This window comes from Salmo salar, chromosome ssa14, assembly GCF_905237065.1.
Source record: "Salmo salar chromosome ssa14, Ssal_v3.1, whole genome shotgun sequence".
NCBI classification, from domain to species: Eukaryota; Metazoa; Chordata; class Actinopteri; order Salmoniformes; family Salmonidae; genus Salmo; species Salmo salar.
This window is the reverse complement of record NC_059455.1, coordinates 62,743,139-62,760,207: the sequence shown is the minus strand read 5'-3', so window position 1 is coordinate 62,760,207 and position 17,069 is coordinate 62,743,139. Positions and strand designations below refer to the sequence as shown.

At 42.0% G+C, this 17,069-nt stretch overlaps 2 protein-coding genes across 6 annotated transcripts in view; both read left to right on the top strand.

The window, feature by feature from the left end:
- The first annotated feature begins 4,137 nt into the window (after positions 1-4,137).
- LOC106570015 (NADH dehydrogenase [ubiquinone] iron-sulfur protein 5) lies at positions 4,138-14,297 on the top strand. Of its 2 annotated transcripts, XM_045693763.1 has the most exons (4): positions 4,217-4,264; positions 4,880-5,022; positions 6,953-7,172; positions 14,072-14,297. In XM_045693763.1, exons 2-4 carry the CDS (start codon positions 5,018-5,020, stop codon positions 14,177-14,179), a joined length of 333 nt encoding a protein of 110 aa, XP_045549719.1. In that variant the 5' UTR covers positions 4,217-4,264; positions 4,880-5,017; the 3' UTR covers positions 14,180-14,297. The 2 variants fall into 2 exon arrangements, with proteins under 2 accessions (XP_045549720.1, XP_045549719.1); XM_045693764.1 differs by lacking the exon at positions 4,880-5,022 and having other exon boundaries at positions 4,138-4,264.
- A 1,886-nt stretch (positions 14,298-16,183) lies between these two features.
- The window catches only part of LOC106570016 (microtubule-actin cross-linking factor 1), a 300,527-nt gene continuing 299,641 nt past the window's right edge, over positions 16,184-17,069 (top strand). For all 4 annotated transcript variants that reach the window (XM_045693741.1, XM_045693740.1, XM_045693738.1 and 1 more), the window contains exon 1: positions 16,184-16,592. The gene's annotated coding sequence lies outside the window, so the exon portion shown is untranslated. The remainder of the gene's footprint in view (positions 16,593-17,069) is intronic.

Below are 17,069 nucleotides of genomic sequence, written 5' to 3'. Positions count from 1 at the left end.
TGTTCAGTGTACATATACAGTGCCTTCAGAAAGTATTCATACACCTTGACTTATTCCACATTTTGTGTTACAGCCTGAATTCAAGAATGGATACAATAAACAAGTTCTCACCCATCTGCACACAATACCCAATAATGACAAAGTGAAAAAAAGTTTTTAGAAATGTTTGCAAATTTATTGAGAATGGAATACAGAAATATCTCATTTACAAAGTATTACACCCCTTTGCTATGACACTCCAAATTGAGCTCAGGCCCATCCCGTTTCCATTTCTACAATTTCATTGGCGTCCACCTGTGGTCAATTCAATTGATTGGACATGATTTGGAATGGCACACACCTACCTATATAAGGTCCCACAGTTGACAGTGCATGTCAGAGCAAAAACCAAGCCATGAGGTCAAAGGAATTGTCCTTAGAGCTCCGAGACAGGATTGTGTTGAGGCACAGATCTTGGGAAGGATACCAAAAAATGTCTGCAACATTGAAGGTTCCCAAGAACACAGTGGCCTCCATCATTCTTAAATGGAAAATGTTTGGAACCACCAAGACTCTTCCTAGAGCTGGCCGCCCGGCCAAACTGAGCAATCGGGGGAGAAGGACCTTGGTCTGGGAGGTGAGGTGACCAGGAACCCGATGGTCACTCTGACAGCACTCTAGAGTTCCTCTGTGGAGATATGAGAACCTTCCAGAAGGACAACCATCTTTGCAGCACTCCACCAATCAGGCCTTTATGGTAGAGTGGCCAGACGGAAGCCCCTCGTCAGTAAAAGGCACATGACAGCCATGCTTGGAGTTTGCCAAAAGGAACCTAAAGACTCTCAGACCATGAGAAAGAAGATTCTCTGGTCTGATGAAACCAAGATTGAACTCTTTGGCCTGAATGCCAAGTGTCACGTCTGGAGGAAACCTTGCACCATCCCTACAGACTTGGTTTCCTCTATCGTAATCGCTCCTCTTTCACCACAGCTGCCAAACTAACCCTGATTCAGATGACCATCCTGCCCATGCTAGATTACGTAGAAATGTAATTTATAGATCGGCAGGTAAGGGTGCTCTCGAGCAGCTAGATGTTCTTTACCATTTGGCCCTCAGATTTGCCACCAATGCTCCTTATAGGACACATCACTGCATTCTATACTCCTCCTTGTGCCGCTGCCATGTTGTGTTTCTACCTTGTTGTTGTGCTGCTGCCATGCTATGTTGTTGTCTTAGGTCTCTTTATGTAGTGTTGTGTTGTCTCTCTTGTCGTGATGTGTGTTTTGTCCTATATTTGTTTTTTATTTTTAATCCCCTGTCCCCGCAGGAAGCCTTTTGCTTTCTGGTGGGCCATCATTGTAAATAAACATTTGTTCTCAACTTACTTGCCTAATTAAATAAAAAAATGGTGTTGGCAGCATCATGCTGTGGAGGATGTTTTTCAGCGGCAGGGACTGGGAGACTAGTCAGGATCGAGGGAAAGATGAACAGAGCACACAGCCAAGACAACGCAGGAGTGGCTTCGGAACATGTCTCTGAATGTCCTTGAGTGGCCCAGCGAGAGCCTGGACTTGAACCCGATCAAACATCTCTGGAGAGATCTGAATATAGCTGTGCAGTAACGCTCCCCATCCAACCTGACAGAGCTTGAGAGGATCTGCAGAGAAGAATGGGAGAAACTCCTCAAATACAGATGTGCCAAGCTTGTAGCGTCATACCCAAGAAGACTCGATGCTGTAATCACTCCCGAAGGTGCTTCAACAAAGTACTGAGTAAAGGGTCTGAATACTTATGTAAATGTGATATTATATATTAGTAACAATTTCTAAAAAGCTGTTTTTGCTTTGTCATTATGGGGTATTGTGTGTAAATTGATGTGGTGAAAAAAAACAATTGAATACATTTTAGATTAAGGCTGTAACGTAACAAAATGTGGAAAAAGTCAAGGGGTCTGAATACTTTCCGAAGGCACTGTATCTGGGGAAGGGTATAAAACAAGTTCTAGAGTGTTTTTAGTTTCCAAGAGCACATTAGTCTCCATCATTGGGAAATGGAAAAAATATGGAACTACCCAGACTCTGCCTAGAGCTGGCCGTCCGACCAAACTGAGCAACCGGTTGTCACGAGAATTTTTATCCCAATGTTCTAACTGAACTATTTTATAGCTTTGACCAATTCCCAGAGGTTGTAAGGCTCTGGTTAATGAAGAATTAGACCAAGTCCCAGTCTGCAATAGATCAACACTTTATTCAGAGAGCACTCTGCCCCTCAAATGCAGAGCCAGTCTTTTTACACACACACACACACACACACACACACACACACACACACACACACACACACACACACACACACACACACACACACACACACACACACACACACACACACACACACACACACACACACACACACACACACACACACACACGCACAAGTTTCTTATCATAGGCTGACTTGACAGTATGAGTTTCCGTGTCTTCCCAGAGCATTGCCGTAGATGTTTCCATACTGGCTGTTACCATGTAATATTGGTGTTAAAGATGTCTAATTTAAGAGTCAAGTGAGAAAGACAAGCTATTGTAACTAAAAAAAATAATACTTCTGGCTGTAACACAGGCAATATTTTTCCCACTGCCCCCATACATAGTTATCTCGTCTCACAGTTGCACCCTGCTTGCATAGCTACAAAAGAATACAATGCCCTAGTTATAATTCTAACCAAGCTACACACATCACCAGATTATATTCTTCTGATTCTAACACATTTCACACAGTTATACAGTTTCAGGGTGGAATACTTTAGTCATTATCTTAAACATACAAATTCTTCTATCACCGTTCAAGAAGGACTTTGGCCAGGGAGGTGACCAAGAACCCAATGACCTCTGACAGAACTACAGGGTTCCTTGGTTTAGATGGGAGAACCTGCCAGAAGGACAAGTCTCTACAATACTTCACCAATCTGGACTTTATGGTATAGTTGCCAGACGTAAGCAACTCCTGAGAAAAAGGCACATGACAGCATGCCTGGAGTTTTCAAAAAGGCATGTGAAAGACTCGGAGATCATAAGGCAAAAGATTCTGTGGTCTGATGAGACAAAAATGCAACTCTTTGGCATCGTTCATCGCCCGTCTAACACCATCCCCACCATGAAACATGATGGTGGCAGCATCATGCTATGGAAATGCTTTTCAGTGGCAGGGACAGGAACGACTGGTAAGGCTAGAGGGAACAATGAATGGAGCCAAATAAAGGCAAATCCCTGATGAGAACCTGCTTCAGAGTGCAAACGACCTAAGACTGGGGCGAAGATTTACATTCCAACAGGACAATGACCCCAAGCATACAGTCAAAGCAATGCTGGAATGGCTTCAGAACAACAATGTGAAAGTCCTTGAGTGCCCCAGCCAAAGCCCAGACTTGAATCCCATTGAAAATCTGTGGAAAGACTTGAAGATTGCTGTTCACTGCTGCTCCCCATCTAATGTAACAAAGCTTGAGAAAATCTGCAAGGATGAATGGGGAAAAAATCCCCAAATCCAGATGTGCAAAGCTGATACAACATACCCAAGACAACTCAAAGCTGTAATCGCCACCGAAGGTGCTTCTACAAAGTATTGACTCAGGGGTGTGACTACTTATGCAAATGTATATTTAATTTTCAATAAATGTGCAAACATTTCTAAAAACATATTTTCACTCATTATGGGTATTGTGTGTAGATGGGTGAGAAATCTATTTAATCCACTTCAAATTCAGGTTGTAACACTACATGTGGAATAAGTAAAAAAAATAAAATGTGGAATAAGTCAAAGGGTATGAACATTTTCTGAAGGCACTGTAGTTTAACTAGCAATTTAACTATGTTTTGCAGTAGCTTCGTGGTAGTAAACTAAATTAAAATGTTCAGTAGTTAATTTCTTTTTTTTGCCCTGTAGTGGTGTAACTAACTACTGGAACTACACACAGTTTTGTTTAATAAGCTAAATTACACATTTTAACATCTGTTCGTACTATTTTGTAGTCTATAACATATTTGATATAATTTATCACGAGGGAGTGAACTACTTTTTCAAAGTAAATTGGTGGCTTGATAAACGAAACATTTGATTAGCTTCCTCAACATCGTCCAGTTTGGGTTAAGACACCTAGGTTCTTTACAGTAGTGTCGTAAATATAGGTTGGGTTTCCAAGCGACCGTCTGATTTCAGGCTTAGGCTCACTCTACCGTAAAGTAACGGGGACCCACACAGAAGGTTAAAGTGACTTCAACAAAACGCGGTAAATAATGACAGTTATACCATATTTACATAACTTTTGACAATACAGTAGAAGCAGTTTAGTGAGTCACCACATACAGCGCGAGTGGCCTGTTAGTCAGTAGCTAACTTTAGTCAGTTGGTCCGTGTATCAATAGTTAGCTAGCAAGCTAAACAATTAGCTAGACAATGAAGTCGAGTGCAATAAGTGCATCCCATGCCTGCTAAATATTGCTAGCTACCAATAGCTAGATAATAGGCTTGTATGAATGTCTAATTACAACGTTGCGATGACTAACGTTAGTTAGCTAACTAGCTAAGGTTGGCAAGCTGTAACGTTAACAAGCTACAGTAGCTAGCTATCATGTTTGAAACAACTGTCCCAGGCTAGACATTTCATAGTAGCTAACTTGCCCATTCACGTATAATTTAATGCCCGCGCCTATGGCTGTGTATGTGGCCCCTTCTCGAGAGTTAGTAACGTTAGCTAGGTAATTTTACTGAACATTTAACGTTAGCTATTGGACCTGAATTAATATTGATGCCTCCAGTTGTATTAACAATAATTTACAGCTAGATGGCTCTCAGAAAAATGTCAGAGAGATTTCATCCACCTCTATCACATTGGGTGTACCAGTATTTATTAGACGAAGACCGTAGCAAACGTTTGGAGGTTGTGGTGGCAGCTGCAGAGAGGTATTTTGGTGTTCGAGACTTGACAGCAGAAGAGTTACAAGATGTGTGAAGTGATGTCCCATCCTTTCAGGGTGATGGCATGAGGTAGGAATAAATACATTTAATGAGTGGGGGGGGGTTGTTTTTATTTTATATCATTTTGAAATTGGTGAGTATATAGTGTGTGATGGTAGGGTATTTATTTAATACATATTTATTTTTCAAGTAAAGTATAAGGGAGTTGTACTCCAGTCTAGTAGGTGGCGGTAATGCAACAAATTGGATGCCAACCGCCGTTAAACCTCATAGAAGAAGAAGAAACCTTTTACTCAACAATTTTGCAACTAAAACCAGTTTTTATTGGACAAATTCTGTTGCGTTCACTCACTGTACAATGTAGCGAAAAATGGGGCAATTGAAGAGGGTGCTACGAAATGAATGTCGCAACGTCGTTTTCTTTGTCCTATGTCATTATAAATTACATAATTAATCATTATATTGTTCTCTACAATATTATAACCTTAATATATTTGTACTTGACAGTGTTGAGGAAATATGAACGTTAATTTGCTGTGACCGTTTTGCAATTCCTTCTCATTTAACTTCTCAAAGTATTACCATACGGGACTGATGCTGTCGCTTGCCTTTCTCTGCCATTTTCCAACTGTTAACGACGATAACGTAGTAGTAGAGTCGACTCTAAAATAATTGATTCCTCGACTCCTTGCGGTGTCAATTTTCCTAGCGGAATCGATTCCTAAGATTCTGTATTTTTGGAGGAGACTGATTAGTTGCCGTACTTCCGAGAACACAAACACTCGCATAGGGCTGACCCCATTTAGTCGACTGGTCGATTGTTTGGTCGATAGGCTGTTGGTCGACCGAGATTTCTTTAGTCAAGCAGTAGCAAAAATAATAATAAAAAAATATCGACCGTTTAGACTTCGCAGCTCATGTTTGTATCTCTTCTATATTTGGTTTTGTGAGGTGGTACCATTTGGAGGTGTTTCCGCTGGTTGGACCAAATCAAAATCAACTTGATACCTTAGTCATTTTCATCTCCAGATCCTTGTCTTTCATTGCCTATAACTGGGAATACTCTACGTTGAGGGGCAGTTTCTATGGCAATTTAAACGGAAAGAGTCAGAAATACACAATAACAAGAACAGATTGTCTTCGCCGGGAAATTCAGTCTGTTAGCTTTGTAAATAAATATATATCTAGTCCCTATTTAGTTTTGTATTCAGTGGATTTCATTTAGAAAAAGGCCATGTTTTCATTCACAAAACTGCAGCAACTAGTTAGCTTGTCAACTTGAGCAGCATCACAGAGTTATATTGACAGATTTGTGTTGAGCATTATAAACTGGGTGGACAGCTGTGGTATATCAGACTGTATACCACGGGTATGATGAAAGATTTATTTTTACTGCTATAATTACATTGGTAATCAGCTTATAATAGCAATAAGGCACCTCAGGGGTTGGTGGTATATGGCCAATATACCACGGCTAAGGGCTGTATCCAGGCACTCCTCGTTGCGTTGTGCATAAGAACAGCCCTTAGCCGTAGTATATTGGCCATATACCACACCCTCTCAGGCCTTATTGCTGACGTGACCATTGTGATGACATTCCATTCACTCTAAACATGCTAAATTCTCAGAGTAAATAGTCTAACTTTTGAACCATATATGGTAGAGACATGGGGTTTGGACTGCTGTTTTTCTGACTGAATGGACATATTTGTATAAACCTTGAATAAATTAATAATTTCATTGCTGTACACCCTACAAATTCTGTTTGCTTCCGCTTGGTTCCTAATGTTAGTGAATGCACCCTTTGTTATTATGGCCGCAATGACTCTAAGGAAAACATTTGCATTGCCAAAACCACAATGCCACAAAAGACCCCTTTCTAAAACCACGATGCCACAGAAAGACCCCTTTCTAAAACCACGATGCCACAGAAAGACCCCTTTCTAATCAGAAACCTTTAGCATCACTCTTGCTCTTCTCTCTTCCCCCCCTCCTGCAGCATCATGCCATTCATCGACCTCCAGGGGAAGTTGGGCATCAACATAGACAAATGGATGTTGATCCAGGGTGGAGACCAGCCATACAAACGGGCACCCCGCTGCCACGCCTTTGAGAAGGAGTGGATCGAGTGTGCGGATGGCATTGGTCAGACCCGTGCCAAGAAGGAATGCAAGCTTGAGTTTGAGGACTTCTATGAGTGCATGCACAGAGAGAAGACGGTGAGTGTAGGATATCTGAGCTTAAGAGTGTGTGTGAACTGTGAAGATTGATTGTGTGTGTGTGTGTGTGAGATTTTCATGTCCTTTCCCAATAAACACTTGTGATTTCATCAACCAAGACCGGTTGAGGAGTTGTCAGTTGATATCCATGTCTGATAAAATAACTGCTTGTCCTCCTACATGGGTGTCCATCCTAGGGATGTGACAAATGGAAAAATGTTCTTAACGTTTAAATGTACATTAAAACGATAAGACAAATGCATAAAATGTCACGTGAATTCATAATGCAGTGGCGCTGCTGGCAGCAACTGCCTGGATCTCACGGTGCGTCCCTTTCAGATGGTGAAGCATTGCACCTGTACTACCATTACTGTACTTCAACTCCACCTTGCAAAGTTTGCAATTCCTTGTCATTTAACTTCTCAAAGTATTACCATACGGGACTGATGCTGTCGCTTGCCTTTCTCTGCCATTTTCCAACTGTTAACGACGATGACGTAGTAGTAGAGTCGACTCTAAAATAATTGATTCCTCGACTCCTTGCAGTGTCAATATTCCTAGCGGAATCGACTCCTAAGATTCTGTATTTTTGGAGGAGACTGATTAGTTGCCGTACTTCCGAGAACACAAACACTCGCATAGGGCTGACCCCATTTAGTCGACTGGTCGATTGTTTGGTCGATAGGCTGTTGGTCGACTGAGATTTCTTTAGTCAAGCAGTAGCAAAAATAATAATAAAAATATCATGGTGTACAAGACACCTGTCTGATTCATGGCACAGTCCATCACTCTTAGGCATGTGCTATTGAAGTTGTACAGGGTTAAGGCCAATGGTGCAACACTAATAAAAATTATATTATTTTATAACAAACGCGCTTTCTCCCGCATTTCATAGCGGTCACTGTCAACGGTTCTGAAACATCAATGCACTGTTGAATTCGCACCTTTTCCTAGACCATGTTGCAATCTGCGTAATAGCAAAGTTAATCAGCATATTGGTGTTGAGAACAATGCGGCGGAGGTAGCAGCAGAGATAGGAGACAAGAAAACAGCCCGTGCCTTAATTGTTTAACAAAAGTGAGGAGAGAGTAAACTCCAACTTAATTAGCTCTATAGTCAATAGCCTAACTGTTAAATGTTCCATATACAGTACCAGTCAAAAGTTTGGACTCATTCAAGGGTTTTTCTTTATTTTAACTATTTTCCTCATTGTAGAATAATAGTGAAGACATAAACTATGAAATAACACATATGGAAACATGTAGTAACCAAACAAGTATATTATATAAAATATATTTTCTATTAGAGATTCTTCAAAGTAGCCACCCTTTGCCTTGATGACAGCTGTGCACACTCTTGGCATTCTCTCAACCAGCTTCATGAGGTAGTCACCTGGAATGCATTTCAATTAACAGGTGTGCCTTGTTAAAAGTTAATTTATGGAATTTCTTAATGCATTTGAGCCAATCAGTTGTGTTGTGACAAGATAGGGGTGGTATAGTTAAATAAAGGTTAAATAAAAAAATTAACTGAGCACTTGTTGGCTGGTAGGGGTGGTATACAGAAGGTAGGGGTGGTATACAGAAGATAGCCCTATTTGGTAAAAGACCAAGTCCATATTATAGCAAGAACAGCTCAAATAAGCAAAGAGAAACAACAGTCCATCATTACTTTAAGACATGAAGGTCAGTCAATACGGAACATTTTAAGAACTTTGAAAGTTTCTTCAAGTACAGTTGCAAAAACCATCAAGCGCTATGATGAAACTGGCTCTCATGAGGACCACCACAGGAAAGAAAGACCCAGAGTTACATTTTCTGCAGAGGATATGTTCATTAGTGTTACCAGTTTTTCCAGTACGGAAAAAAAATGTATGAATGTATGCACTCACTACTGTAAGTCGCTCTGGATAAGAGCGTCTGCTAAATGACTAAAATGTAAAAATGTAAATGTTACCAGCCTCAGAAATTGCAGCCAGCCCAAATAAATGCTTTAGAGTTCAAGTAACAGACACATCTCAACATCAACTGTTGAGGAGACTGCGTGAATCAGGCCTTTATGGTCGAATTGCTGCAAAGAAACTACTACTAAAGGACACCAATAAGAAGAGGAGACTTGCTTGGGCCAAGAAAAACGAGCAATGGACATTAGCCGGTGGAAATCTGTCCTTTGGTCTGATCAGTCCAAATTTGAGATACTTGGTTCCAACCGCCGTGTCTTTATGAGATGCAGAGTAGGTGAACGGATGATCTCCACATGTGTAGTTCTCACCGTGAAGCATGGAGGAGGAAGTGTGATGGTGTGGGCGTGCTTTGCTGCTGACACTGTCAGTGATTTATTTAGAATTCTGACAAAAGGCATACTTAACCAGCATGGCTACCACAACATTCTGCAGCGATACGCCATCCCATCTGGTTTGGGCTTAGTGGGGCTATTATTTGTTTTTCAACAGGACAATGACCCAAAACTCCTTCAGGCTGTGTAAGGGCTATGTGAAGGAGGGGAGTGATGGAGTGCTGCATCAGATGACCTGGCCTCCACAATCACCCGACCTCCACCCAATTGAGATGGTTTGGGATGCGTTGGACCGCAGAGGGAAGGAAATTGTAACACATTTTTGCAAATTTATTACAAATAAAAATACCTTATTTACATAAAATCAAATCAAATGTATTTATATAGCCCTTCTTACATCAGCTGATATCTCAAAGTGCTGTACAGAAACCCAGCCTAAAACCCCAAACAGCAAGCAATGCAGGTGTAGAAGCACGGTGGCTAGGAAAAACTCCCTAGAAAGGCCAAAACCTAGGAAGAAACCTAGAGAGGAACCAGGCTATGAGGGGTGGCCAGTCCTCTTCTGGCTGTGCCGGGTGGAGATTATAACAGCACATGGCCTAGATGTTCAAATGTTCATAAATGACCAGCATTGTCAAATAATAATAATCATAGTAGTTGTCGAGGGTGCAACAAGTCAGTAACACGAGAGTAAGTGTCAGTTGGCTTTTTCATAGCCGATCTTTGAGAGTATCTCTACCGCTCCTGCTGTCTCCAGAGAGTTGAAAACAGCAGGTCTGGGACAGGTAGCACGTCCGGTGAACAGGTCAGGGTTCCATAGCTGCAGGCAGAACAGTTGGAGCTGGAGCAGCAGCAGGGCCAGGTGAACTGGGGACAGCAAGGAGTCATCAAGCCAGGTAGTCCTGAGGCATGGTCCTAGGGCTCAGGTCCTCCGAGAGAGAGAAAGAAAGAGAGAGAGAGAGAGAATTAGAGAGAGCATATTTAAATTCACACAGGACACCGGAAAAGACAAGAGAAATACTCCAGATGTGACAGACTGACCCTAGCCCCCCGACACATAAACTACTGTAGCATAAATACTGGAGGCTGAGACAGGAGGGGTCAGGAGACACTGTGGCCCCATCCGATGAAACCCCCGGACAGGGCCAAACAGGTAGGATATAACCCCACCCACTTTGCCAAAGCACAGCCTCCACACCACTGGAGGGATATCTCCAACTACCAACATAACATCCCGGGACAAGGCTGAGTATAGCCCACAAAGATCTCCGCCACGGCACAGCCCAAGGGGGGACGCCAACCCAGACAGGAAGACCACGTCAGTGACTCAACCCACTCAAGTGACGCACCCCTCCCAGCGACGGCATGGAAGAACACCAGTAAGCCAGTGACTCAGCCCCCGTAATAGGGGTAGAGGCAGAGAATCCCAGTGGGTAGAGGGGAAACCGGCCAGGCAGAGACAGCAAGGGCGGTTCGTTGCTCCAGCCTTTCCGTTCACCTTCACACCCCTGGGCCAGACTACACTTAATCATAGGACCTACTGAAGAGATATGTCTTCAGTAAAGACTTAAAGGTTGAGACTGAGTCTGCGTCTCTCACATGGGAAGGCAGACTATTCCATAAAAATGGAGCTCTATAGGAGAAAGCCCTGCCTCCAGCTGTTTGGTTAGAAATTCTAGGAACAATTAGGAGGCCCGCGTCTTGTGACCGTAGCGTACGTGTAGGTATGTACGGCAGGACCAAATCGGAAAGATGGGTAGGAGCAAGCCCATGTAATGCTTTGTAGGTTAGCAGTAAAACCTTGAAATCAGCCCTTGCCTTAACAGGAAGCCAGTGTAGGGAGGCTAGCACTGGAGTAATATGATCAATTTTTTTGGTTCTAGTCAGGATTCTAGCAGCCGTATTTAGCACTAACTGAAGTTTATGTAGTGCTTTATCCGGGTAGCCGGAAAGTAGAGCATTGCAGTAGTCCAACCTAGAAGTAACAAAGGCATGGATTAATTTTTCTGCGTCATTTTTGGACAGAAAGTTTCTGATTTTTGCAATGTTACGTAGATGGAAAAAAGCTGTCCTTGAAACAGTCTTGATATGTTCTTCAAAAGAGAGATCAGGGTCCAGAGTAACGCCGAGGTCCTTCACAGTTTTATTTGAGATGACTGCACAACCATCGAGATTAATTGTCAGATTCAACAGAAGATCTCTTTTCTTGGGACCTAGAACAAGCATCTCTGTTTTGTCCGTGTTTAAGAGTAGAACGTTTGCAGCCATTCACTTCCTTATGTCTGAGACACAGGCTTCTAGCGAGGGCAATTTTGGGGCTTCACCATGTTTCATTGAAATGTACAGCTGTGTGTCATCCGCATAGCAGTGAAATTTAACATTATGTTTTCGAATGACATCCCCAAGAGGTAAAATATATAGTGAAAACAATAGTGATCCTAAAACGGAACCTTGAGGAACACCGAAATTTACAGTTGATTTGTCAGAGGACAAACCATTCACAGAGACAAACTGATATCTTTCTGACAGATAAGACCTAAACCAGGCCAGAACTTGTCCATGTAGACCAATTTGGGTTTCCAATCTCTCCAAAAGAATGTGGTGATCGATGGTATCAAAAGCAGCACTAAGATCTAGGAGCACGAGGACAGACGCAGAACCTCGGTCTAACGTCATTAAAAGGTAATTTACCACCTTCACAAGTGCAGTCTCAGTGCTATGATGGGGTCTAAAACCAGACTGAAGCGTTTTGTGTACATTGTTTGTCTTCAGGAAGGCAGTGAGTTGCTGTGCACAGCTTTTTCTAAAATTTTTGAGAGGAATGGAAGATTCGATATAGGCCGATAGTTTTTTATAATTTCTGGGTCAAGATTTGGCTTTTTCAAGAGAGGCTTTATTACTGCCACTTTTAGTGAGTTTGGTACACAAGTATTCAGACCCTTTGCTATGAGACTCGAAAACGAGCTCATGTGCATCCTGTTGCCATTGATGTTTCAACAAGGTTGTCTGGTCTGATGTTACCAAGATTGAACTCTTTGGCCTGAATGCCAAGCGTCACGTCTAGAGGAAACCTGTCACCATCCCGACACTTAAGCATGGTGGTGGCAGCAACATGCTGTGGGGATATTTTTCAGCGGCAGGGACTGTGAGACTTGTCAGGATCGAGGAAAAGATGAACGGAGCAAAGTACAGAGAGATCCTTGATGAAAACCTGCTCGAGCGCTCAGGACCTCAGACTGAGGCAAAGGTTCACCTTCCAACAGGACAACAACCCTAAGCACACTGCCAAGACAACGCAGGAGTGGCTTCAGGACAAGTTTCTGAATGTCCTTGAGTGGCCCAGCCAGAGCCGCGACTTGAACCCAATCGAACATCTCTGGAGAGACCTGAAAATAACTGTGCAGCGACGCTGCCCATTCAACCTGACAGAGCTTGAGATGATCTGCAGAGAAGAATGGGAGAAACTCCCCAAATACAGGTGGGCCAAGCTTGTAGTGTCATACCCAAGAAGACTTGAGGCTGTAATCGCTGCCAAAGGTTCTACAGCAATGTACTCAGTAAAGGGTCTGAATACTTATGTAAATGTTATATTTCCGTAAACTTTTTGTTGTTGTTGACATTTACAAAAATGTCTAAAAACCTATTTTTGCTTTGTCATTATGGGGTATTGTGTGTAGATTAATGAGGGGAAAAAAACTGTAATACATTTTAGACTAAGGCTGTAACATAAAGTGTGGAAAAAGTCAAGGGGTCTGAATACTTTCGGAATGCTCTGTATATATGGAAAAATACACATTTTAAAAATTTCGACCAATCAAACTTAAGACTCTCGGTCGACCAAGATTTATTTTAGTCGGGGACGGCCCTACACTCGCATCTGTCATAGCGAGCTAGCAAGGGACGGAGAGAGAGTGGAGGGCACAGTATAGGCAGGTCGGCAGACAGGCCTAGTGCACAGTTCTGACTATCTATTGGCAATCAAAAGCTGTATCTAGCAATGGAAAGCTGTATCTCGCAATTCTTGGCATGCAATGTCTCGCAGTAAAACATGGCATATCATCAATGAATAGGCTAGGATGTTGAGATGAGTGAGATGCAACACTTCAGTCATATAAAGTACCTGCTCGTGCACTGGTTTGCTTCATGCGGTTTACAGCGTGGTAGACCGGGCACCAAAACAGCTGAGAAGTTGAGCTTGGCTCTTCAACGCTCTTATTTTTGCGGAAATGTACCAATTATGCTGTTCTGCATCGACGTAAAAAAACCCATTGTTTTCCGGTTAGGTATTTTTCTTAACGACAAGGATCCCAATTTCGTTGAAATATTTTACCGTTTAAAACGTTCACACCCCTAGTGGAAGCTTTGGTGTTCAATACCAAATTAAGAGCGTCAAGACTAGAGGAAATGCTTTTGTTTTGACAGTTTTTGTTAAAAATACATTGAGTTGATGAATGAAGAGAATTGTGGTTTTGATCAGCAAAGAGCTGAAAAAACACCAATACCTCCTTAAGAAGTTCTGAGCTTGCACCCCCAAAAAAGTTTGACAGCCTCTCTCACAACTAAGTGTCTGACGTGGATTGCTCTCTCTCTCTGTCTGTCTGTAGCACAAGAGGCTGTATGAGATCCGTAAGCAGCGGGACAAGATGGTGAAGGAGGGCACCTACCAGACCCCAGCGCACCACACCGGCGCTCAGGCTGATGACAGGCCTTGACCTTGTTGACCACAAGGTGTCCCCCCCAACTTGTGTATAATAATTGTTATTCAGAGATCACTTTATTGTTCGTGTCCAACCCTTTGCAAGTTAGCAAATAAATATTATTGACCATGAACCTTGTATGATTTTCTCTTTCTCCTTTTTTAGGTACAGTGTAGGGAGAGATGATTGGAAGAAAGGGACAGAAATGTGAAGGTGATTTATGATATGTGAACTCAGGTTTGTTTGTTCACTATATTTGTGATCTTGGTTTTGAATGTGTTAATACTACCGATTTAACTAAATTATTTGTAATACCATACTAACTCTACAAGACATTATGTTTTGAGCGTGAATGTATTCGTTAAAAAAATGAAATGATTTCAAATTAGCCTACTTGTTTTAGGACAAACATAGCAACAGTTGGAGTACTACAGCACTACAGACGATATAACCAGCATAATTAATATCCTTGAAAAAACTAAACATATGAGACTTCCAGAAATGACAATCAGAAATATCCTAATGATATCCTTATAAACCAGCCTTGCTTGGAAGTGTGGAGTTGATGATATCTGAACCTCACTCAACTCTAAACCCTGTCACCTAATTCTGGTAAATATCAGAGTTGATGGATTAGTTGATCAGCTTCTCCTAATGTAATTCAAATATGAATGAACGCACTCTGAAATCCCAATTAAATTACCAAGTGTTTCACTAGCCCTAATAAGATTAGGAGATCCTCCATGTCACCACAAGGTGGCGCAAAGAGCCAAGTAAGTACTACACAATCTCCGATCTACCTAATCCGTGTCAAATCATATTTGAAGTAAATAGGCGTCTGTTACAATGCTTGACAAAAGTAAGTGATGTCCATCGTGTTTAGTGGCAACACAAATAAAGGGTTTATTATTTGCTGATATAGGGTGGAGAATTAAGTATTATGGAGTGAGTTTAGCCTCTGCCTTAATCACAAGGGTTATTTACCAAAATGAAGAGATACCAATGCTGTCACTATATAGTTGATACACCGTTTTGATTTAGTGTTTGGAGGGAGGGGCGCGGGTAGGAGCTGAATTTTTCAGAAGTGACAAAAGATTGCCTCATGGCCTGACTCCCGCCAAAGGGTTGCACGTTATTTTTCTGATTCATTTCAGAGTCTGTTGGTGACATTGTATCTAGGCCGTGGGACAAGGTGAAAAGGCAACAGTATGGTCTAGGCTAGTCATCACAAGGTTTTAATAAAGTGTTTGGGTAAGGGGATTTTGGCCTGTCTGGGCACTGCATTTTCTTTTACAAAACTATAGGCGTATTGTGCTGCTTTAATGCCTTGCAGTTGACCTGATTTATTGTCAATTACAGAAATGCGTTCTTCACTTATTTTGATTAACAAAGGGGATTTTAAAGGAGATTGTTTTATTATGTCAGTAAAGTTAAGCAGCATGTTACATATTACAGCCAAACGGTATGGTACCTTTTATCTTCTGAAGCAAGTCTCCGGTCTAAATTGCAAAATTGCACTGCTTCTCATTTGGCCAGTCCCACAGAATTGGCCTTAGCCTTTGTTTGATTAAAACATCAGCAGCGAGCCTAGTTAGTCCTGAACTGTTGGACAGCATTCCGTTGCGCTCTCTGACTGCTCCGCGGAGGGAGGGAGGGTCGGTGTATATAGTGGCCAATGGTTATCCAGGGAGGACCATTCTTGCAAGCTATTCTCCCGGCCGGACAAACTGGACCTGTAGGACTGGGAGGGTCCTACAAAACTATGAAAAGATGTAGTTATTTAGTTGCATAAATACATATTGGAGATGGGGGGGAGGAGGGGTCAGGAGAAACAGGGGTGATAGATCAAAGGATTAAGGATTAATATGATCACATGCACATGCAAAGACAAAGCAAGACCTGTTGCAAAAGCAGTGGCTAAATACAGCTATTTCGTGGTTGCTATGCATCCACAAATATGCCAAAAGTAAACGCCTCTTTCTCCCCCCCAAAAAATAGCGTGCGTCGTGCCAGTTGGCCGTGAGCGAATAGTGTAGCTGAAGTTAGAACACACCGAAATTCAATTTTAGGGACACTTAACATCTCCTCTCCAATAACTATGGGTTAAATGATAAACCCTTGATATAGCCTACCCGTTGATGAGGTTAGTAGAGCGAGGGCGAGGTGGGGGTTGTAGAGACAGGAAAGAACGGGAGAGGGAAGGAGGGGAATAGACAGCCATTACCGAATCACAGTCGTGGTATTCATCGCTTCCTTGTCCCGGGTCAGTACAAACGGCTGAGTAGCAGCCCTGATCAGACCGTCTGTAACTAAACGTGCTTCCGAAAGAGGAAATACGCTTGTCGTGAGGAGGGCGACTCGAAGAGCCACAGCATCCCTGTCTCTGTAACCCTGTAAAATATTCCGACTCGAGGACCGCTATTCTCCGGTAAGGTTTCGGGTGTCGGGGAACACACCATGTGTAGTCTGAATCATATTGCCAGACGTCTGAGATTGTGAAATACATATGATATAATACATGTATTATGGTTGATTTTCAGTTGCATTTGTATTACCGATGTGGTAAAACTATTCCCTTATTCAATATCTGTTCTTAATTGCAGAGTAAAAAGTTGATATTTATGCAATTCATAAAATCATTGGTGTAATTAATTCATTAGGATATAAATACTAATGTACAGAGTTCATATTATTTTGGTCAGATAGGCCTATCGTTTTATTATAGCCTATCAAAATCGATTTTTTTTAATCCATGCTTGCTCCTGGTTTAGATGCTTTGTGCTTGAAAAGGAGAAATGAGAAGGGGTTTGTAGGTCGAATAGCCTAACAATGTTATTCTACTAATGAGAGTGACACAACGCATTTTATTAACACCGGCATCACAAATGGATAAATGTTATTAGCC